General features: G+C 41.2%; 1 protein-coding gene across 1 annotated transcript; it reads left to right on the top strand.

Moving 5' to 3' along the window:
- Nucleotides 1–3,773: 3,773 nt before the first annotated feature.
- On the top strand, nt 3,774–22,805 carry LOC115168059 (opsin-5-like). The gene is made up of 6 exons (XM_029722935.1): nt 3,774–3,897; nt 19,388–19,475; nt 20,805–20,967; nt 21,124–21,251; nt 21,449–21,783; nt 21,977–22,805. Exons 2-6 carry the CDS (start codon nt 19,388–19,390, stop codon nt 22,451–22,453), a joined length of 1,191 nt encoding a protein of 396 aa, XP_029578795.1. The 5' UTR covers nt 3,774–3,897; the 3' UTR covers nt 22,454–22,805.
- Nucleotides 22,806–23,880: the final 1,075 nt, after the last annotated feature.

Genomic DNA, 23,880 nt, shown 5'->3' on the forward strand with positions numbered 1-23,880 from the left:
TGGGCTGTATCCAGGCACTCTGCTTTGCGTCGTGTTAAGAACAGTCCTAAGCTGTGGTATATTGACCATATACCACACCCCCTCGGGCTTTATCGCTTTATTATACTATAGTATTTTTTTTATGTGGGTTAGCTGTAAATGTGTACCATGTTTGAACCAGGACCACAATGGAAATACATTTGAAATGTTGTTATTCTCGACAAATTTGTAAATGTGTTGTACCTACGGTTGTGTTTCTATAGTGTTTTTAAATAATCAAATAAAATCAATCAAGGGATACTACAGTGTGGAGTATAGTATTCTACAGTATACTACAAAATTCTATAGTAAGCACTACACGATTGAGCGGGAACCTCAGAGGGAATTCCCGGCATGAGCTCCCCAAGGAAACTATATTCAAATCCAAACAGTATCGACAAAGCTAGCAGCTAGAAGTAAAGCTAGCTAGCATTCCAATCAATCAAAAAATTATAAAGTAAGCACTACGTGATCGAGGGATACTATAGTGTGTAGTATAGTATTCTACACAGTATACTACAACATTCTAAAGTAAGCACTACATGATCGGGGGATACTACAGTGTGTGGTATAGTATTCTGAGATACTGGAACCGGCGGGCTTGGCACCGACGATCATACCATGCTCATAGTCGCTTAGGTCAGTCGTTTTACCCATTCTAATGTTCAATTGAACAGTAACTGAATGCCTCGATGACTGTCTGCCTGTTTTATATAGCAAGCCATGGCCACCTATCTGTAGGAGCGAACCATTTTCGTGAACAGAGTGGTGTACCTAATAAACTGTATATACAGTGCATTCGGAAAGTATTCAGACCCCTTGACTTTTTTCAATTATGTTTCGTTACAGCCTTATTCTAAAATTGATTAAATAAAACATCAATCTACACAATATAATGACAAAGCAAAAACAGGTTTTTAGAAATGTTTGCACATTTATTCAAAATAATAAACAGAAATAACTTATTTACATAAGTATTCAGACCCTTTGCTATGAGACTGTAAATTGAGATCAGGTGGATCCTGTTTCCATTGATCACATCCTTGAGATGTTTCTACAACTTGATTGGAGTCCACCTGTGGTAAATTCAATTGATTGGACATGATTTGGAAAGGCACACACCTGTTTATATAAGGTCCCACAGTTGACAGTGAATGTCAGAGCAAAAACCACGCCATGAGGTTGAAGGAATTGTCTTTAGAGCGCCGAGACAGGATTGTGTCGGCACAGATCTGGGGAAGGGTACCAAAAAATGTCTGCAGCATTGAAGGTCCCCAAGAACACTGTGGGCTCCATCATTCCTAAATGGAAGAAGTTTGGAACCACCAAGACTCTACCTAGAGCTGGTCGCCTGGCCAAATTAAGCAATCGGGGGAGAAGGGCCTTGGTCAGGGATGTGATTGTCACTGTGACAGAGCTCCAGAATTCCTCTCTGGGGATGGGAGAATCTTCAAGAAGGACAACCATTTCATTTTCTCCCATTCTTCTCTGCAGATCCTCTCAAGCTCTGTCAGGATGGATGGGGAGCGTCGCTGCACAGCTATTTTCAGGTTTATTTTCAGGTTTTCAGGTCTGCTTCTACACCTGCATTGCTTGCTGTTTGGGGTTTTAGGCTGTGTTTCTGTACAGCACTTTGTGATATCAGCTGATGTAAGAAGGGCTATATAAATAAATTTGATTTGATTTGGAGATGTTCGATCACTCAAGCACATTCAGAGACTTGTCCTGAAGCCACTCCTGCGTTGTCTTGGCTGTGTGCTTAGGATTGTTGTCCTGTTGGAAGGGGAACGTTCGCCCCAGTCTGAGGTCCTGAGTGCTCTGAAGCAAGTTTTCATCAAGGATCTCTCTGTACTTTGCTCCGTTCATCTTTCCCTCGATCCTGACTTGTCTCTCTGTCCCTGCCGCTGAATAACATGATGCTGCCACCACCATGTTTCACCGTAGGGATGGCGCCAGGTTTCCTCCAGATATGACGCTTGGCATTCAGGCCAAAGAGTTAAATCTTGGTTTCATCAGACAAGATAATCTTGTTTCTCATGGTCTGAGAGTCATTTAGGTGCTTTCTGGCAAACTCCAAGCGGGCTGTCCTGTGCCTTTTACTGAGGAGTGGCTTCCATCTGGCCACCCTACCATAAAGGCCTGATTGCTAGAGTGCTGCAGAGATGGTTGTCCTTCTGGAAGATTTTCCCATCTCAACAGAGGAACTCTGGAGCTCTGTCACAGTGACAATCGGGTTCTTGGTCACCTCCCTGACCAAGGCCCTTCTCCCTCGATTGTTAGTTTGGCCAGGCGACCAGCTCTAGGTAGAGTCTTGGTGGTTCCAAACTTCTTCCATTTAGGAATGATGGAGCCCACTGTGTTCTTGGGGACCTTTTCCAAATCATGTCCAATCAATTCAATTTACCACAGGTGGACTCAAATCAAGTCGTAGAAACATTTCAAGGGTGATCAATGGAAGCAGGATGCACCTGAGCTCAATTGAGTCTCATAGCAAAGGGTCTGAATACTTATGTAAATAAGGTTTTTATTTTTTTTCATACATTTGCAATACATTTCTCAAAACCTGTTTTCGCTTTGTCATTATGGGGTATTGTATGTAGATTGCTAAGGATTTTTTTTATTTAATACATTTTAGAATAAGACTAACGTATCAATATTTTGAAAAAGTCAAGGCATCTGAATACTTTCTGAAGGCTCTGTATATCTGATACATGGATTTCTGGACTGCCAGTATCGTCAGGCTCAGCTTGCAGCTGTCTCATCTATATTCTCAGTTTATGAAGTGTCTGTCCTCTGGCATAAATTGTAAGAGACACATACGCACACAGCAAATGGTTTCGAGGTTTGTTTTGTGTTTCTAAGAGTCTAGCGAGTCTCTCAGCAAATCGAGACTTGATTACATGAGACGAGCAGCAGAGAGGGGCGACGCTGATGGGGACAGGGCAGCCATGACCACCTCCATCCTGGTCCTGTGACTGTCTTATTAGTGAAAGAATAACGTTAGAATAGAAAGGCTTTTCATAATGTTTTGCTTCATGGTGATGCTATTGATTGATATCAAGCAGAAGTAGCTTCTGTTATGCATCATGTTATGTTCAGTGACTAGTTCGTTGTCCTGGGTTCAGTTATGTTTGAGTTTTGAGGCACTGACATGAGATATTAGTGTTTTGTCAATTTTGTATGGTCAAGTAACAAACAATGGTATATCACTTTTTTCAATATTGTTAATTCAATTCTGCAGATGTTAATGTCAAGCACGCATTTAAAATAGGTATTTACTGATTGCGGAATTTTATACTTTGTCTGATGGTGTCATTTTGTGGTGCTTAAAAACAAGAAAGGCTGTGTGTGAGAGATAAACAGAGGAACTATGCCCTCACACAGAGAGACCGAGTGGTAAACAGATAGGGAGGGGACAAAGAGAGAGAGCGAGAAAGAGAGAGGGTGAGGGAGAGAGCGGGGAAGAAGAGGGGCAGAGACAGAAAAGAGGGGGAGAGAGAGAGAGCCAGTCAGTAAAATAATGAGAGGGAAAGAGCGAGAGATGGGAGGAACAGAGTGAGAGAGAGGTGTATAGGGGGAGGGAGAGAGAGGGGTAGGGGAACGGTGGTACTTCGTTTCGTCAGTGACACTCAGAGCCTCCCAGTCAGTGTTATGCTGATTTCTCTCTCTCGTTCTCTGGTTACACTAGCATCACCCTGGCCTTTTCTTCCTGGCTGCACTACAATGACCCACTGCATCTCCAAGGAAATGTGTGCAGGCAAATGTACTGTCTGTCTGTGTATGTATGAATGAATGAGTGAGTGTGTCTGTTAATGCAATCCTGGCTCTCCACCTGGCCTTCATGAGTTTATCTGAGGACACATATCTCCTCCCTGGAAGGTAGGTACCATAGGCAGACATGGTGTGGTGCTGCATGGTGTGGGGCTTTTAGGAAGGCTGTGGGAATGGCTGCATGGAGGATTCTGTCTGTTTGCTTTCAGTTCAGTGTTGGGGATTAGTGGATTACAGGGCTGGTTCATGGGGATCACGGTTGTTGACGCAGCTACATGACCTTACAAGTTTTAGCTGATGTTATTTTATTGGGCTATTTTAGTGTAGGGATAGTGTACAGGCATGTCATTTGATATAGGGGAACTACACACGTCGTAGAGAGAATGTCATTTGTCATATTTACCCTCACACTGTCTGCATGTCTCTGTCTCTGCATTTCTGTCTGTATGTCTGTCTCCCGCACTTGTGTTCTCTCAAAGACGTTATATTGGTTAGTTTGTTACTGTTTAAGTGTATTTGACACATCACCTGATGTGATGTTGTTGTCAGGGAAATGGACGAAAAAGCAGCATTCTAAAGTGTGACAGCAGTGTTGTATGTGTCCATGCATGTGTATATGTACTGTGCATGGAGGCTATCTAACAAGGTTGAAGCACTATCTGGAGTAGATTTAAATGACTGTTTTAGATTGAAATGTTCTGCATTGTGGGTCTCTACGGATTAGATTAAGGCAACAATGTCACCCCTTCTCCTCATGTGTCAAGCTGGACTTTTGTTTAGATCACAAATAATGTATTGCATCTTCCCGCTACTGCTTATAAAAGTCCCTTATGTGAATGGGCACTCTGGCAAATCCCTGGTTTCCAAAGCTATTATGATGGAAGATAAACTCAAGGCTTTATTGACCATTTTCCAAGAACTGCATCAAATTAAGGCAGAGATTAGGTCAGGGAAGAGAACTGCACAGTAGATCTTGATATTGAGTTACCCTTGATATCTGCTCGTCTCTAAAGCTCATTCAGTACCATGGAGTCTGGTTTGTTAGACCAAGTTTAACCTACGCAGGGGCCTTTGGTATAAACACACAGACAGAGAAATGGAGACATTGGAAATGCAAAGAGACTCCAGAAAGCGGTCCTAAATGAGACCGAGTCTGGTGTGTTAGACCGTCTGGTGTGTTAGACCGTCTGGTGTGTTAGACCGTCTGGTGTGTTAGACCGTCTGGTGTGTTAGACCGAGTCTGGTGTGTTAGACCGAGTCTGGTGCGTCAGACCGTCTGGTGCGTTAGACCGAGTCTGGTGCGTCAGACCGAGTCTGGTGCGTCAGACCGAGTCTGGTGCGTCAGACCGAGTCTGGTGCGTCAGACCGAGTTATTTATTTCATAAAATTGTTTGACTGAGGTTGTTTTTCACACAATCATTTGCTTGTGTATTTATAGGCCTGGGGAGTACAGAGTTTGTGTTTATTGACAGATGGAGATGGAGTATGAATGGGAATGTTTAGATGCGCCTGGATAGAGAATGTATGAGAGGGAGAGGAGGAACAGGGCACACGGTGTGTGTGTTTTTGTGTGCAAAACATTAGGAATATTGAGTTGGACCACCTTTTATCAGAACAGCCTCAATTCGTTGGGCCATGGACTCTACAAGGTGTCAAAAGCATTCCACAGGGATGCTGGCCTGTGTTGACTCAAATGCTTCCCACAGTTGTGTCAATTTGGCTGGATGTCCTTTGGGTGTCCATATCTTGATACACACGACATTCGCCCTCTGAATGGCACACAAACACAATCCATGTCTCAATTGTCTCAAGGCTTAAAAATTCTTCTTTAATCTCTCCTCCCGTTCACTGATTGAATTGGATTTAACAAGTGACATCAATAAGGGATTATAGCTTCCACCTGGTCAGCCTGCCATGGAAAGAACAATGTGCTTCATGTTTTGAACACATAGTATATATAATACTGCTGTAATCTGAATGCTGTGGATGTTTAAATGATTTCCAGGACCAATCAAAAGTTTGGACACGCCTACTCATTCAAGGGTTTTTCTTTATTTGTACTATTTTATACATTGTAGAATAATAGTAAATACATCAAAACTATGAAATAACACATATGGAATCATGTAGTAAACAAAAAAGTGTTAAACAAATCAAAATATATTTTATATTTGAGACTCTTCAAAGTAGCCACCCTTTGCCTTGATGACAGCTTTGCACATTCTCTCAACCAGCTTCATGATGTCGTCACCTGGAATGCATTTCAATTAACAGGTGTGCTTTGTAAAAGTTAATTTGTGGAATTTCTTTCCTTTTGAATGTGTTTGAGCCAAATCAGTTGTGTTGTGACAAGGTAGGGGTGGTATACAGAAGATAGCCCTATTTGGTAAAAGACCAAGTCCATATTATGGCAAGACCAGCTCAAATAAGCAAAGAGAAACAACAGTCCATCATTACTTTAAGATATGAAGGTCAGTCAATCCGGAAAATTTCAAGAACTTTAAGACATTTTCAAAGTGCAGTCGCAAAAACCATCAAGTGCTATGATGAAACTGGCTCTCATGAGGACCGCCACAGGAAAGGAAGACCCAGAGTTACCTCTGCTGCAGAGGATAAGTTCATTAGAGTTACCAGCCTCAGAAATTGCAGCCCAAATATTTTAATTTTTTACCTTTATTTAACTAGGCAAGTCAGTTAAGACATTTTTTTTATTTTCAATGACAGCCTAGGAACAGTGGGTAGTCATGGGCAGAACAGCAGATTTGTACCTTGTCAGCTCGGGGATTCAAACTTCCAACCTTTCGGTTACTAGTCCAATGCTCTAACCACCAGGCTACGCTGCCACCCACTATGCTTCACAGAGTTCAAGTAACAGTCACATCTCAACATCAACTGTTCAGAGGAGATTGCGTGAATCAGGCCGTGAATTGCTGCAAAGAAACCACTACTAAAGGACACCAATAATAAGAAACTTGCTTGGGCCAAGAAACATGAGCAATGGACATTAGACCGGTGGAAATCTGTCCTTTGGTCTGATGAGTCCAAATTAGATTTTTTGTTCCAACCGCCATGTCTTTGTGAGACGCAGAGTAGGTGAACGGATGATCTCTGCATGTGTAGTTCCCACTGTGAAGCATGGAGGAGGAGGTATTATGGTGTGGGGGTGCTTTGCTGGTGACACTGTCTGTGATTTATTACATTTTTTATTTAGAATTTACCATCTACTGCATCTTGCCTATGCCGTTTGGCCATCGCTCATCCATATATTTATATGTACATATTCTTATTCATTCCTTTACACTTGTGTGTATAAGGTAGTTGTTGTGAAATTGTTAGATTACTTGTTTGATATTACTGCATGGTCGGAACTAGAAGCACAAGCATTTTGCTACACTCGCATTTACATCTGCTAACCATGTGTATGTGGCCAATAAATTTGATTTGAATTCAAGGCCCACTTAATCAGCATGGCTACCATAGCATTCTGCAACGATACACCATCCCATCTGGTTTGCGCTTAGTGGGACTATCATTTGATTTTCAACAGGGCAATGACCCAACACACCTCCAGGCTGTGTAAGGGCTATTTGACCAAGAAGGAGAGTGATGCTGCATCAGATAACCTGGCCTCCACAATTCCTGACCTCAACCCAATTGAGATGGTTTGGACCGCACAGTGAAGGAAAAGCAGCCAACAAGTGCTCAGCATATGTGGGTACTTCAAGACTGTTGGAAAAGCCTTCCAGGTGAAGCTGGTTGAGAGAATGCTAAGAGTGTGCAAAGCTGTCATCAAGGCAAAGGGTGGCTACTTTGAAGAATCTCAAATATATTTTGATTTGTTTAACACTTTTCTGGTTACTACAGGATTCCATATTTTAAATGTAATAGTTGGTCTTCACTGTTATTCTACAATGTAGAAAATAGTGAAAATATTGAAAAACCCTTGAAATGAGTAGGTGTGTCCAAACTTTTGACTGGTACTGTATATATAAGCTAAAATCTTAAGAGGGCACTTTTGTGGATTGCATATATAAAAGAGTAAAAGACTTAATGTTAGTACTAGCTTTCAGATTTTTATGGATTTGAGCATCATTGATGTCAGCAACAGTAGCATGTTGCAGTCCTATGTAATGTTTGCTCACAAACACGAATCAAACCATTACATACTAACTGTCTGTGAATGAGGCTAACTAACTGAATGCTGCATAACACCTGCAGCTGCCCTGACTAGGAACAAAAAAAAATATCACCTCACCTCCCAGGAGAAAAAAAGCCATCTCTTACCTCTCAGGGACCCCAATGTGGAGGATTTGCCAAAGAAAAGTGGGCACTGGTTCAGGAGGTCTAATCTGTTTTCTTAATTAAGCAAAAGCGTTGAAACTTTGTAGAAGTTAAATGTATGTTACTCATATAAAGATACAAATACAGCAGATTATCAGGGCTACATAGCCTACTAGCGGAGCCACTGACTACTAATGGTGTCAGAGACAACCCATGACGTCAGTTTACAGTGTGAGATTTGCCCATTAGTAAATCAATGACATTTGATATTCCATGTAGTACATGTGGCAGTGTTATTATTAGTTAATAACAGGGTGATTACGTAATATGGTTTAGTGGGAGGGGAATCTTGAGGCAGAACAGAGTGATGATGATGACATGAGTAGCTGGGGCAGCGAAAACATTTATTTGCATTCCTCTGGGCTGTTCTCCTTCCCATGGGAGCAGAGTAGTCTTAGGAAGGCTCTCCAACACTCACATGCCCATTAGCCTGTCTTAGCTAACTCTATTTGTCAAGACGTCAGAAATTCTTTGGGAATTCTTACGGAGATGTAACAGAGGATATGGAAGCAAATCTAGTAGGCCTAAACTATTTTTTTTTTATCAGCGCAGCCAGTGAAAATTGACCAGGGGTTAAGGGGGGTATGTCACAAAAAGCAACACAAAGCAGGACTAATATTCCTAAATAAAGACTCAATGTTCTTATAACCCATTGTCAACGGTATAGCTTTCGTAATCAATTGGACAATCAACTGCCATATCTGAATGTTTATCAAAGTTACTTACCGTAATTTCCGGACTATTAAGCGCACCTGAATATAAGCCGCACCCACTGAATTTTAAAAAAAACCATTATTTTGAACATAAATAAGCCGCACATGTCTATAAGCCGCAGGTGCCTACCGGTACATTGAAACAAATTAACTTTCACAGGCTTTAACAAAACACGGCTTGTAACAAAAATAAATAGGCTTTAACGAAACACGGCTTGTAACAACAACAAAAAATTGCAGTAAACAGTAGCCTACCAAGAAAGTCATTGCTCCAGACCAAGCTCCCGTGCAGCAGCTCTATTTCCTTTTCCAACATCCAGATCAATCACCTTCAACTTGAAAGCTGCATCATATGCATTTCTCCGTGTCTTTGCCATGATGAGGGTGACAAAATGACTACCGTAATCAGAATGATGGGAAGTTTGAGCACGCTCGATTTAATCTAAACAGTAAACAAAAAAGTTGTTTGACCTTAACCCGTTCGGCAATTTCATTGGTCTAATGAAAGCTTCATGCCGCCAAAAAACTGAGCACGTCACAGAATGTGTATTTTTAAAAAAAATTTAAAGCGGGAAAAATCCATATATTAGCTTTGTTTAAGCCGCGAGGTTCAAAGCGTGAGAAAAAAGTAGCGGCTTATAGTCCGGAAATTACGGTAGCTATCTAAATGATCCTGCTTTGTTATGTTAAGATAAGGAGCCTTTACACATAACAAGCACACAATCATAACTCCATTGGCAACATTTCAAGCTAGCTCTGGAGTAAGCTTACAGCACATTCTTATCTCCTCCCATCTGGTTTGCACTTAGTAGGACTATCATTTGTTTTTCAACAGGACAATGACCCAACACACCTCCAGGCTGTGTAAGGGCTATTTTACCAAGAAGCAGAGTGATGGAGTTCTGCTTCAGATGACCTGGCCTCAACAATCACTCGACCTCAACCCAATTGAGATGGTTTGGGATGAGTTGGACTGCAGAGTGAAGGAAAATCAGCCAACAAGTGCTCAGCATATGTGGGAACTCCTTCAAGACTTTTGGAAAAGCATTCCAGGTGAAGCTGGTTGAGAGAATGCCAAGAGTGTGCAAAGCTGTCATCAAGGCAAACGGTTGCTACTTTGAAAAATCTCAAATATAAAATATATTTTGATTTGTTGAACACTTTTTTGGTTACTACATGATTCCATGTGTGCTATTTCATGGTTTTGCTGTCTTCACCATTATTCTACAATGTAGAAAATAGTACAAATACAGAAAAATGCTTGAATGAGTAGGGGTGTCCAAACTTATGACTGGTACTGTACATAATACACATTTATTGATCATATTTCTACTAATACTGTAGAACGTTCTGTAATGATTCCTTTGCTGAAGATGTATAACATATTTGTTGGTCTGATGTGTGCAATGAGGAGCATCCAGACGCTGCAGTTGATGCATTTATGAAATGATTTCTTCCAGTTATTGATAGGCACGCACCCATTAAGAAACAGATTGTTAGATCTGTTAAGGTTCCATGGATTGATGTATTGAAACATTTCATGGTTGAGAGAGATTAAGCAAAAGGAGTAGCTAATAAGTCTGGCTGCACAGCTGATTGACAAACTGTAAATTGAGAAATGATGTGACTGAACAACAATTATAAGAAACTGTATTATGAAATATACTTTATATAATTTTTGATGGAAAAATGCTTTGGTGTACTTAATGAAATGAAGAAAAATGAATTCAACTCCTTTCATTGAATCAGAAGGCTCATTCATCACAAAACCTTTCGATATTGGCAATTATTTTAATGACTTTCATTGGCAAAATGGTCAAACTCAGACATGAAATGACAACAGCAAACTGAGCCATCATATTCATTCATAAAATACCAAATAACGAAAGTAAAACACTTTTGAATTCTGCAAAGATAGTGTGGGACAGGTGGATAAAATTATTGTAGTTGTCATCAACTTCCAGTTAGAAACCAAGGAAAAGTCGTGGAATCCTACAGTAGAAACACATTTACTTTGTGGAGGGAGTACACGGATCAATTCTGTATGGCATTGAGTAATGTTTTTGTGGTCCTCAAATCCAATTCTGATGTAATGCACTGGTAATAGAGTCTTTTCGAGGTTCATTCAGGTCCCTATTTTTATTTTGAGTCATTCCTCTAACTCATTCTATTGATAACAGCCGGGCGGGCCCGAGCATTTCTGCCTCCATGCAAAAGATTTTCTAACTCACTGCTCATTTCATTTTAAGGAGCTTTTCACAATTTCATTTTAAGGAGCTTTTCGTGGATAAAAGCACTTCAAAGCCCCCTGCTTTTCTTGATATGCAATTTATGACGACAAGACTATTGATCAATAAGTTCACATGCTAATGTGGAGGAGAAGCCACGCAGAATATTCAGATGTGAGATGTAGCCTAAATGTGAGAGAGACTCAGTGGTATGAGAAGATGCAGTTTTTGAGGACTGGTAAGATAAGGCATTAGGTCTCAAAGCCCATGCAGATCATGTGTTTATAATTATCTCATTTGAAAGAGACATCAAGGCACATGCATCCTGGGCAACCAAAGGGTTGATCTCTAGATTCATGACTAATGCAACTACATGTACTGCATCTAAATGTTTCATATGCGGACAGAAACCAATTCCCAGCTAAGTCAAGGCATAGGCTATACACAGCAAATGCAAGTCAACAAATACTTCCTCAGTCAATATGGGCCGTGTCTTCATACCTCATCTATCATCTTCCAAACCAATCATATCTACAGTCCAACTCTGAGGAATGGGCCATTAGAGTGGTTCTGGTAAAGTGCCTCCCCCCAAAAATGACAGTACATTAGCTGTGGGCAGTACATGCTGATAAAGCTATCGTTCAGCACAGAGCATCAAACCAGAGTTATGCTGTTAAGTCGTCAGAACGTTGTGGGAAACAGAAACCGGAGGATTATGGTGACATTTACTTGTCAGCTCTGGGTCGGTTGAGGGCGCTTTTACATGGAGAGCATGCGCGGTTCAGCTCACTCCCACGACCTCAAGGCATCTCCAGAGGCCCACGTTGAGGATGTGACACACAACATGCCACATGTGACATGTGTGTGAGGCAGTATGTGGTTTTCAACATATTTGGATAGCTGATTCTTTAATGTGGAAATGCAACAACATGCATGTGATGCACCCCTTCTGTTTTTGAATTGTGATCATAAGTGGCTTTGGCTTCCAAAATTAAATGATCCATGCTTCTGCAAGGGAAAACGTACAGAATGAAAGACATCCAGGCGAACAGTATCATATGATTACCGTCTGAAGTTAAGCTCTTTACTTAATAGTTAGCCTAGATGGAAACACAGATTTAAGGAATTTTTTTCCCCATATGCATGTTCTGCAAGTATAATCGTGTCACCGCTCACATGCTCATTTATACGGCAAACGCCTGAAATGTAATTCAGAATGTACATGGCCACCACCATGCTCCAACAGGCACTGATTCCACCAGTTATCTCCCGAGTCAAGACCATCACACAGTACGAGTGACATTTGTAGTTAAAGTGGAGTCCTACAGTATGTCGCAGACTAAATAAATGTAACTGAGGGGGAACACAGAACGTGTGAACATTTGACTGACGTCCAGCCAACAATAAGAGGAGAAACAATAAGAGGAGAGCATCCGACAGACATGGTCAGGCCACAGCGCTTAGTGTCTGGAACTTTCTCTCTGGAAATCAAACTGCTCTGCTTTATCTTGGCCAGGTCGCAGTTGTAAATGAGAACTTGTTCTCAACTAGCTTACCTGGTTAAATGAAGGTGAAATAAAAAATAAAAAATCCATTTTTTTCCCGTTACAGCCTGAATTTAAAATGGAATAAATTGAGATGTTTTCTTAAATTGAGATGTTACTGGCCTACACACAATACCATGTCAAAGTGAAATAATGTTTTTCGAAATCTTTGCATGTTAATTAAAAATGAACAGCTGAAATGTCTTGAGTCAATAAGTATTCAACCGGTTTGTTATGGCAAGCCTAAATAAGTTCAGGAGTAAAGATGTGCTTAACAAGTCACATAATACGTTGCATAGACTCACTCTGTGTGCAATAAGTGTTTAACATGGTTTTTGAATGACTACCCCATCTCTGTACCCCACACATACAATTATCTGCAAGGTCCCGTCATTGAGCAGTGAATTTCAAACACAGATTCAACCACAAAGACCAGGGAGGTTTTCCAATGCCTCACAAAGAAGGGCACCTACTGTATTGCTAGATGGGTAAAATAAATAAAAAATGTTTTTCAGGATAAAAAAAGAAACTAAGCACAGGCAAAATCCTAGAGGCACTGGGAAATTAATCTACCTTTCAGCAGGACAATAGCCTAAAACACAAGGCCAAATTGTCACTTTCGTGAGGAAAGACGGACCAAGGCGCAGCGTGATTAGAGTTCCACATCTTTAATATACAGTGAAACTTCCACAAAACAACGAACCATGACCTAACTGGTGCAACAAGCACATACACAAAACAATATCCCACAAAGCAGGTGGGAACAGGGACTCCTTATGTATGATCCCCAATTAGAGACAACGATCATCAGCTGCCTCTAATTGGGAACCATACCAAGAGCACCAACATAGAGATGAAAAGACTAGAACACCCCCTAGTCACGCCCTGACCTACAACACCATAGAGAACCAAGGGCTCTCTATGGTCAGGGCGTGACACAAATATACACTGGAGTTGCTTACAAAGAAGACATTGAATGTTCCTGAGTGGCTTAGTTACAGTTTTGACTTAAATTTACTTGAAAATCTATGTCAAGACTTAAATGGTTGTGTAGCAACAAAGTATTGACTCAGGGGTGTGAATATGTATGTACATTATATATTTCTGTATTTAAATGGGATATTGTGTGTGTAGATGGGTGAGAAAAAAACTATTCAATCAATTTTGAATTCGGTAAACTTCCCCTCCACAAAATACAGCTGACAAATCTTTTCAATAAATAATTATGATAAAACATGGGCTTAAAATGAAGTTTAGTAAATAAATGAACATCTAAACATTTTTAAAACAGTACAAATATGAGGGGGCACGTGCCTTGGTGCCCCCTATGGGCATGACGCCACTGCCTGCACTCATGAACATTACTAACTGTGTTCAAACAGGTAGAGACTAGAGACACATGCACAGAGGGAGATACAGGAAGGTATAGATACAGTATTAAAAATAACACAGTAGTGTCAATTGTAAATCATTAACTTCTGATATTTGTGCAGGCCGATCTAAGTTTGGACATCTAAACTGGATCTGTGGAAGCGTCTCAAATGGCAACCTATTTCCTATATAGTACACTACTGTTGACCAGGGCCCAGTATTGCACTAAATAGGGAGTAGGGTGACAATTGGGTAACAGCCTGTGTTTGTCACTATCCACGTCACCCAGTACACTAGAGCTGACCAGAGCAGCTATTCAACTGAAGTCAAAGTCACATTATCTTTGGCACAGTTCAGCTGGTCCCACGAAAAACAGATTAACCAGTTGACCAATGTCGCAGTTCAGCCGGTCAACTAGTGGCAATGCAGCTTTCTAACATGGTGACAAGCACGCATGGATGCGCGCGCACACACACACACACACACACCACACACACACACACACACACACACACACACACACAGCTGAGGGTGTTCTGGATGTTCTGGTACTCATGTACTGTTACTAGTGAGCATGCCTGTTTCTTGGAAAAACACAGTGAGTAGAACAAAGACATCCACTGTAGCGCTGTCAGTGGAAAATATGGTTTGTTTGAAAGTGATGACACACATTGGTCGGTAACGAAGCTTTCCAATTTACATTCAACATGTTAAAAAAGTACCAAGAGGTTTGGTTTGCAGGAAATCAAAAAACTAAATCTGAAATATTAATGTCAGGGTCTGTTTGAAGTAGTATCAGAACGTAGTTCTTATTGGTGTCTGTTTGAGTAGCAAAGCCGGGCTGAATAAAGGAACACCCTCAAGTCTCTTTTTTCTGTGGGGGGGGGGCAGCTAACTTCCTGCTATTTTATGTTAAGTAGGTCAACGATGTGAACTCACTGTTGTTTGTGCGGTTTAAATAAAGAAAACCTGTTTGTGATATTAATGGTTATGGATCATTTACACCAAGTACCCATCTGAAATATGACTGAGGTACATTAAACATACACAGTTCCATGTGTTGTCATGACATGATCAGTAAATTCAGACAACCAACCCATTTGATAATGTCTGTCAAGCACCCACGTAACAGTGTTGTCTACATGTACCTGAATATATCGGATAGGGTTGTTATGTAATCATGTGAAACATAATGACAAGTCACTCTATTGGAAATTGATATTCAGGTCAAGGGAAATGCAAGGAGTAATGAGTTCTGTTGAGCGCTTTCAACCAGACTCAATTACTGAGCATCACTATGTTATATAGCCTTGCTTCTACAGCACCGATGTTGTAATAAATTATTAATATTTCCTAGAGTTGTGGTGGTAGAACTACAATGCCAGTCAAAAGTTTGGACACACCTACTCATTCAAGGGTTTTTCTTTATTTTTACTATTTTCTACATTGTACAATAATAGTGAAGACATCAAAACTATGAAATAACACATATGGAATCATGTAGTAACCAAAAAGGTGTTAAACAAATCAAAATATATTTTATATTTGATATTCTTCAAAGTAGCCACCCTTTGACTTGATGACAGCTTTGCACACTCTTGGCATTCTCACAACCAGCTTCATGAGGTAGTCACCTGGAATGCATTTCAATTAACAGGTGTGCCTTGTTAAAAGTTAATTTGTGGAATTTATTTCAGTTGTGTTCTTACACGGTAGGATTGGTATACAGAAGATAGCCCTATTCGGTATAAGACCAAGTCCATATTATGGCAAGAACAACTCCAATAAGCAAAGAGAAACGACAGTCCATCATTACTTTAAGACATCAGTCAATCTGGAAAATTTCAAGAACAAAACACCTTTATGTGTTATTTCATAGTTTTGATGTCTTCACTACTTTCTACAATGTATAAATAGTAAAAATAAAGAAAAACCCTTGAATGAGTAGGTGTGTCCAAACTTTTGACTGGTACTGTATGTCTTGCTGTGTAAGGTATTGAAATACTTATTGGAGCATGGCTACAGGTTCAAGGACTCTCTCTGTATGACTGAATGAATGTTGACCTAAATGTTTATTTTTAACTAAGCTCCCTGGGCACGTCAAATGAGGTAGCAGATTCAGTTTGATGACTGTGTTGGGTTGCATATAAAACCATACTGTAATGTGCAATGCATTGCTACCTTCTCGTTTAGGGAAAATCTGACTGCACATAAGATGAGACACACATGGCTTGTCTCACACTTACACCCTCATCATCATGCAAACACATTGGTAACACTTTACATTAGGGTATAATTAATAAAGGGTTTATAAGTAGCTTATAAACTGTTAATAATGTGTTTATAGATAGGCAATCAATTCTTATTCATTTGGTTACTAAATATGGACTAGAAAAATAAGCAAACTTCGTAACCTACATAAGGAGGGATGCTTGAGGGCCATGAATGTCTAGGGAGATTAGAGCCTCTGGAGGACGGGGAGGCCCATTCAGAACACGAGTGGTGTTCAAGACCCTTTGTGTTATTCTTATTTCCTGGCTTTAATTTGATTTTTTATTTAGCTTTTCTCTGTCTGCATAATACACACTCAATTCCTCAGCAGGAAGCATTTCCATGTGGACAGCTAGGGTCTCTGAACTGGCTCTGTCCAGCTTCTCTGCATGACTCATTACATGGAACGTGTGTCTCTGATATAATACTGTAGCTAGTCAGGCTTTATTAGCAGAGGGACTGCAGGCTTCTGCAACATCCCTCATAATCAACCGTAACAGACATGTCCAATAACCTCTGCGTATCATATAGCATCAGTGTGTGTGTAGTGTGTGTGCGATAGAAAAAAATTAAGATTTACAATCTGCTCAATACTCTCTGGAGCAACTTTAAGCTCCCATTTATCTCAATCTCCCTCTCTGTCTCTCTCATGACTAATCTTCTCTGTGGGATATTTGGGTTCAGTGAGATACTCAGACTTTTTGGCCATTCATTTTTAGGTGCCACCGTATCTGCTGTGAAACGTTCAATCTCTCCAACTATATTTCCCTCTGTTGTGCCTTTCTACCGCTTCAAATGCATGCCTTTATCACAGAATCTTGGTCTTTATCTAACAACACTCCTCCTATAGTATATGCCATCCACTCTGCAGAAACTGCAGCATATAACATAATAATACAGCCTCCTTAACACATCTACTCCAATATACACCACATACAAACCAGCAGCTGCTGGGTGAAGAGCACACATTCGAACTCTTGGCAAAAGTACAGGCAGTGTCTTGATTCAGTGCTCAACACAGCTCTCTACAGTGGGGGGAAAAAAGTATTTGATCCCCTGCTGATTTTGTACGTTTGCCCACTGATAAAGAAAGGATCAGTCTATAATTTTAATGGTAGGTTTATTTGAACAGTGAGAGACAGAATAACAACAAAAATATCCAGAAAAACGCATGTCAAAAATGTTATAAATTGATTTGCATTTTAATGAGGGAAATAAGTATTTGATCCCCTCTCAATCAGAAAGATTTCTGGCTCTCAGGTGTCTTTTATACAGGTAACAAGCTGAGATTAGGAGCACACTCTTAAAGGGAGTGCTCCTAACTACAGCTTGTTACCTGTAAAAAAGACACCTGTCCACAGAAGCAATCAATCACTCAGATTCCAAACTCTCCACCATGGCCAAGACCAAAGAGCTCTCCAAGGATGTCAGGGACAAGATTGTAGACCTACACAAGGCTGGAATGGGCTACAAGACCATCGCCAAGCAGCTTGGTGAGAAGGTGACAACATTTGGTGCGATTATTCGCAAATGGAAGAAACACAAAAGAACTGTCAATATCCCTCGGCCTGAGGCTCCATGCAAGATCTCACCTCGTGGGGTTGCAATGATCATGAGAACGGTGAGGAATCAGCCCAGAACTACACGGGAGGATCTTGTCAATGATCTCAAGGCAGCTGGGCCCATAGTCACCAAGAAAACAATTGGTAACACACTACGCCGTGAAGGACTGAAATCCTGCAGCGCCCGCAAGGTCCCCCTGCTCAAGAATACATATACATGCCCATCTGAAGTTTGCCAATGAACATCTGAATGATTCAGAGGACAACTGGTGAAAGTGTTGTGATCAGATGAGACCAAAATGGAGCTCTTTGGCATCAACTTAACTCGCCTTGTTTGGAGGAGGAGGAATGCTACCTATGACCCCAAGAACACCATCTCCACCGTCAAACATAGAGGTGGAAACATTATGCTTTGGGGGTGTTTTTCTGCTAATGGGACAGGACAACTTCACAGCATCAAAGGGACGATGGACGGGGCCATGTACCATCAAATCTTGGGTGAGAACATCCTTCCCTCAGCCAGGGCATTGAAAATGGGTCATGGATGGGTATTCCAGCATGACAATGACCCAAAACACACGGCCAAGGCAACAAAGGAGTGGCTCAAGAAGAAGCACATTAAGGTCCTGGAGTGGCCTAGCCCGTCTCCAGACCTTAATCCCATAGAAAATCTGTGGAGGGAGCTGAAGGTTCGAGTTGCCAAACGTCAGCCTCGAAACCTTAATGACTTGGAGAAGATCTGCAAAGAGGAGTGGGACAAAATCCCTCCTGAGATGTGTGCAAACCTGGTGGCCAACTACAAGAAACGTTTGACCTCTGTGATTGCCAACACGGGTTTTGCCACCAAGTACTAAGTCATGTTTTGCAGAGGGGTCAAATACTTATTTCCCTCATTAAAATGCAAATCATTTTATAACATTTTTGACATGCGTTTTTCTGGATTTTTGTTGTTGTTATTCTGTCTCTCACTGTTGAAATAAACCTACCATTAAAATTATAGACTGATCATTTCTTTGTAAGTGGGCAAATGTACAAAATCAGCAGGGGATCAAATACTTTTTCCCCCCACTGTACATAACCACAGTCCCAAATCTTGGCACAATTTGTGTCTCTGCAAATAGATTTATTGTAAATACATTTATGGTGCATGGTTTTCAACGGTGTGATTTGACTTCTATTTGTCTCTCCAGAGCAGTTAAATCAGATTAGCCAGAAAGTAGTGCCCTTTTGAAAACATGTTAGGCTAATTCATTATTTTACAATCTATGTATATACAATTCATATCTTTTCCCTTTTTTTGTTTATCAAAAGCAGACAACTGTAGAACTAACAACAACAACAAATAGTGTAGGGAAGCCTTTGTTACTAGCCTACTTTCTCACTTCCATTATCTGTTTGTTTCCCCTCTGATTTTTCCATTGTCACTCATTCACTGATTATTAAATTAAATGATTCAGAGAACTTGTAGCTGTATTTAACGTTAGCAAACATGATGTAATTACATAATTAACTAAATGAACTGCACTACTGTTTTCTGACTACCTGTTACACTCCTCTGTCCTCTCCAGATGGGAAATGCTTCAGATACAACCCTGTTTGTCTCCACAATCTCAACGGAGCTTGACTTCCTCATGGGCACTTTCTACAGCATATTCTGTGAGTTCCTATTCCCTGCCAATGGGTCATATTTACTCACTGTTGATCCAGTCCTTACATTTGGGTAAATCTGATTCCAGCTAAGGGGAGCCAGTCACAGCCACATTCAGATCAAATAGAAGAGTCAAGGCATTTACCCTCATCCATTCTTAAGAGTACTGTATGATTTTATGCCTGGATATATACCCCTGATTTGACATATTCCTAATTCTTCCTTTATGTACAGTGCATTCTGAAAGTATTCACACCCCTTCCCCTTTCCCACATTTTGTTACATTACAGCCTGATTCTAAAATTGATAAAATCCTTTCCCCCCCTCAATCTACACACAATACTTCATACTGACAAAGCCAAAACAGGTTTTTAGAAATGTTTGCAAATGTTTTAAATATAAGAAACAAAAATACATGATTTACTTACAGTTGAAGTCGGAAGTTTACAAACACCTTAGCCAAATACATTTAAACTCAGTTTTTCACAATTCCTGACACCCCACAAATGTTCTATAGGATTGAGGTCAGGGCTTTGTGATGGCCATTCCAATACCTTGACTTTGTTGTCCTTAAGCCATTTTGCCACAACATTGGAAGTATGCTTGGGGTCATTGTCCATTTGGAAGACCCATTTGCAGTCCCTCCTGCAGCAAAGCAACCCCACAACATGATGCTGCCACCCCAGTGCTTCACGGTTGGGATGGTGTTCTTTGGCTTGCAAACATAACAATGGTCATTATGGCCAAACAGTTCTATTTTTGTTTCATTAGACCAGAGGACATTTCTTCAAAAGTACGATCTTTGTCCCCATGTGCAGTTGCAAACCGTAGTCTGGCTTTTTTATGACGGTTTTGGAGCAGTGGCTTCTTCCTTGCTGAGCGGCCTTTCCGGTTATGTTGATATAGGACTTGTTTTACTGTGGATATAGATACTTTTGTACCTGTTTCCTCCAGCATCTTCACAAGGTCCTTTGCCGTTGTTCTGGGATTGATTTGCACTTTTCGCACCAAAGTACGTTCATCTCTAGGAGACAGAACGCGTCTTCTTCCTGAGCGGTATGACGGCTGCGTGGTCTCATGGTGTTTATACTTGCGTACTATTGTTTGTACAGATGAACGTGTTACCTTAAGGATTTTTTGTTATTTTTATACATTTGCAAAAATGTTGCTTTGTCATTATGGGGTGTGTAGATTGAGGATGTTTAAAAATATATATATTTTAGAATAACGCTGTAACGTAAAAAAAAATGTGGAAAAAGTCAAGGGGTCTGAATACTTTCAGAATGCACTGTAGTTATCCTTCTCTTTTTTCTCATATTTCACTCTTTCTCTTCTAGGTGTTCTGTCTCTCCTGGGGAATGGCATCTTGCTGCTTGTTGCGTATCGTAAGCGATTGTCCTTGAAGCCGGCCGAGTTCTTCATCATAAACCTGTCCATCAGCGACCTTGGGATGACCCTGTCTTTATTCCCTCTGGCCATTCCCTCAGCATTCGCTCACAAGTATTTGATATTCTTTCTCTCTTCTTGTTCATGGAACAAAAAAACCCTAGGGAATTATCGAGAAATCATTGTTATTCTGTGCTGCAATGATAATGACTAAATATCTCAGTGAAAACTTTCTTCTGTCTAACTCTCTTATCTCTCCCCACTGTGTAGGTGGCTGTTTGATGAGATCACCTGTCAGTTTTACGCTATGTGTGGGGTTCTGTTTGGTCTGTGCAGTCTGACCAACCTCACAGCTCTCTCCTCCATCTGCTGCCTCAAAGTCTGCTTCTCTAACTATGGTGAGTTAGATGTCAATGGGATATAATCTGACCTTAATGTTTTGTTGTATGTAAATCTCTGAGATGGTGAAGTAGTCTGTTAAAACTGATGCAATCTAATGTGCCCTTTCGAGATGAATAAAGCACTATTTTATCTTATGTCAAAATGCTATTTTCTCCTCCTTCCTTTTCCCCTTTGTCCCATTTTCCATCCCCAGGCAATAAATTCTCCTCATCCCATGCCTGCTTCCTGGTGGTGGCAGTGTGGTGTTATGCCTCTGTGTTCGCCATCGGTCCCCTGGCACATTGGGGACACTACAGAGCAGAGCCTTATGGCACTGCCTGCTGCATTGACTGGAACGTACCCAACTACGAGCTGTCTGCCCTGTCCTACATTATCTGCCTGTTCCTCTTCTGCTACGCTCTGCCCTGCACCGTCATCTTCCTCTCCTACACCTTCATCCTGCTGACGGTGCGCAGCTCTCACCAGGCCGTCCAGCAGCATGTGTCACCCCGGACCAAGACCACCAACGCACACGCCCTCATCGTCAAGGTCAGAGTATCCCTGTGTCAGCAGTCCAGTTCACAACAACAACAGCTCAGGGATTATGTCATTTTGTGTGTGGTTAGACTTGTATAGTTTGCAGGGTCTGTGCCAAAGTTATAAAGCATTATACCTTGCGACTAAGTAAAGTGATATTGAATATTTATGGTTGTTTATATATTGTGTGTGTGTTTTTCAACAGTTGTCAGTAGCAGTATGCATCGGCTTCCTGGGTGCATGGAGCCCTTATGCCATAGTGGCCATGTGGGCGGCATTTGGTGACGCCACCCTGGTGCCTCCTACTGCATTCGCCCTGGCGGCCATCTTTGCCAAATCGTCCACCATCTACAATCCTATGGTCTACCTGCTTTGCAAACCAAACTTCCGCAAGTGTCTTTGTCGAGACACATCCACGTTCCGCAATAGGATCTGCAGGGGCAGCCCCCGGCCTGAACAGAAAGACCCATTTGGATCCACATCCCAGAGAAACAACAAGGACATGAGTGTCTCAAACGGACAGCCAGAGAGTCACAGGGCATGTCTGCACTGTGCCGAGGATGGAGCACACTGCCACACAGGGACCACACCCCAGAGGACTGCCCGAATACTCTCAGGCGCCACCTACAGCAATGTGACTGTCGGACAACTCTCTGCTAAACTGCAGGCTGATTTCCTCTAGTAGTGAATCAGAACTGTATCCTACCCTAATCATTCAGGCAGGGATGGAGATGGCCAGGTGGAAAAACATTGCCAGGATGGGAGACAGTAAAATGGCAAAAAGGATTGGTGGAATTCAGTTCAAGCACACAGGGCAAGATGTCAGTATCTGTGAGAGACTGGCCCATCATGCATCATCAGCGTTTGCCTCCGCTACAAAACAGTGCATGCATTCCCCTGTGCCATCCATCCCCCCAAACATACATATGTTTTTAGCTGGCTGAGTTGCTGGTATTGGCGCTTATTTGTGCAATATTTGTTAATGCCTCCATTCCAGACAGCCATTATTGGCATTACAGCAAGCTGCAGCCAGCCTCAGCATCCCTATCCCCATTCTGTTCTGACCAAGGTCACTGCCAAAGGACCACAGCTTCAAGGTTGGATATTTTGCAAAAAAACATATTTCCTGAAATGTTTATGTACATCAGCAGCTGTTGTACTCAGTCTCACTCACCATAGCAAACAAGTTGGTCAATGCAAACAACAAAGAACATTTAGTTGTACAAGGTGCCTAAGGACAAAAGTGTTAACTGAAATATTGAAATATATTTATAAAAGAGAAAACTTATTGTTATAAGTGCAGTGGATTTATCCAGGACAATCACATGACAAGGAAACAGAACCAAAGGAAATAGGAGCCCAATGATCCCACACATTATGCAATGTTCGCATCCGTGTAGTGGGAGCGATATGAACATCTTATAGCTAATCACTAAACTCGTCTGGTGATACCGTGCCAGTGTAGAGAGGCCTTGGCAAAATGTATCCTGACATTATTTCCAATACATTGTTGATAGTACTGGGCTGTGAAGTAGGCCTAGCCCTGGATTTCCCTTCGGACCATTGTGTTGTTGTGCTGTAGGCTTTGATGTGTATTTGTAATAAGAGAGCATATCTAGGCTATATTTTCATCATGATGTCCTTATTAAAACTGTGAAACAAATATGAGGAAATTGCTTTAATTAGTTAATTTTAGAAACAATATGGAAACTACCAGTCTGGTGCATGGTTATAATTGTTTGAAATGTAAGTTATATTTCAAAACGGCCAATCAAAATAGGCCTACCTTGTCACAGGTTAGAGGTCATCATGGAGTATTATCCCTGAGGGTGCCACTGGAGGGCATCCTTATGTTTCTAGTGTCCAGGTGAGCCTGATTAGGATTACTGGGTTCACCTAGTTTAGGACTATTTAGGTTCCTCTATTGAACTGGGCCGGTTGCTCAGGCCTCTTGTCTTGTTTTGTGGTGTACTCATGTGCACTTGCTTTGTTGTTTTTTCTGTGAATACTTCAGTAAACATTCTGGATTTACCCTCACCTCTGCCTGCTGTGTTTCTCTGCGCCTGGGTCCGAGTTCGTACTAGAGTTATTGTCACAGTAGACCTGAGC

The sequence above is a fragment of the Salmo trutta genome, chromosome 30 (genome assembly GCF_901001165.1).
Source record: "Salmo trutta chromosome 30, fSalTru1.1, whole genome shotgun sequence".
In the NCBI taxonomy this organism is placed as follows: Eukaryota; Metazoa; Chordata; class Actinopteri; order Salmoniformes; family Salmonidae; genus Salmo; species Salmo trutta.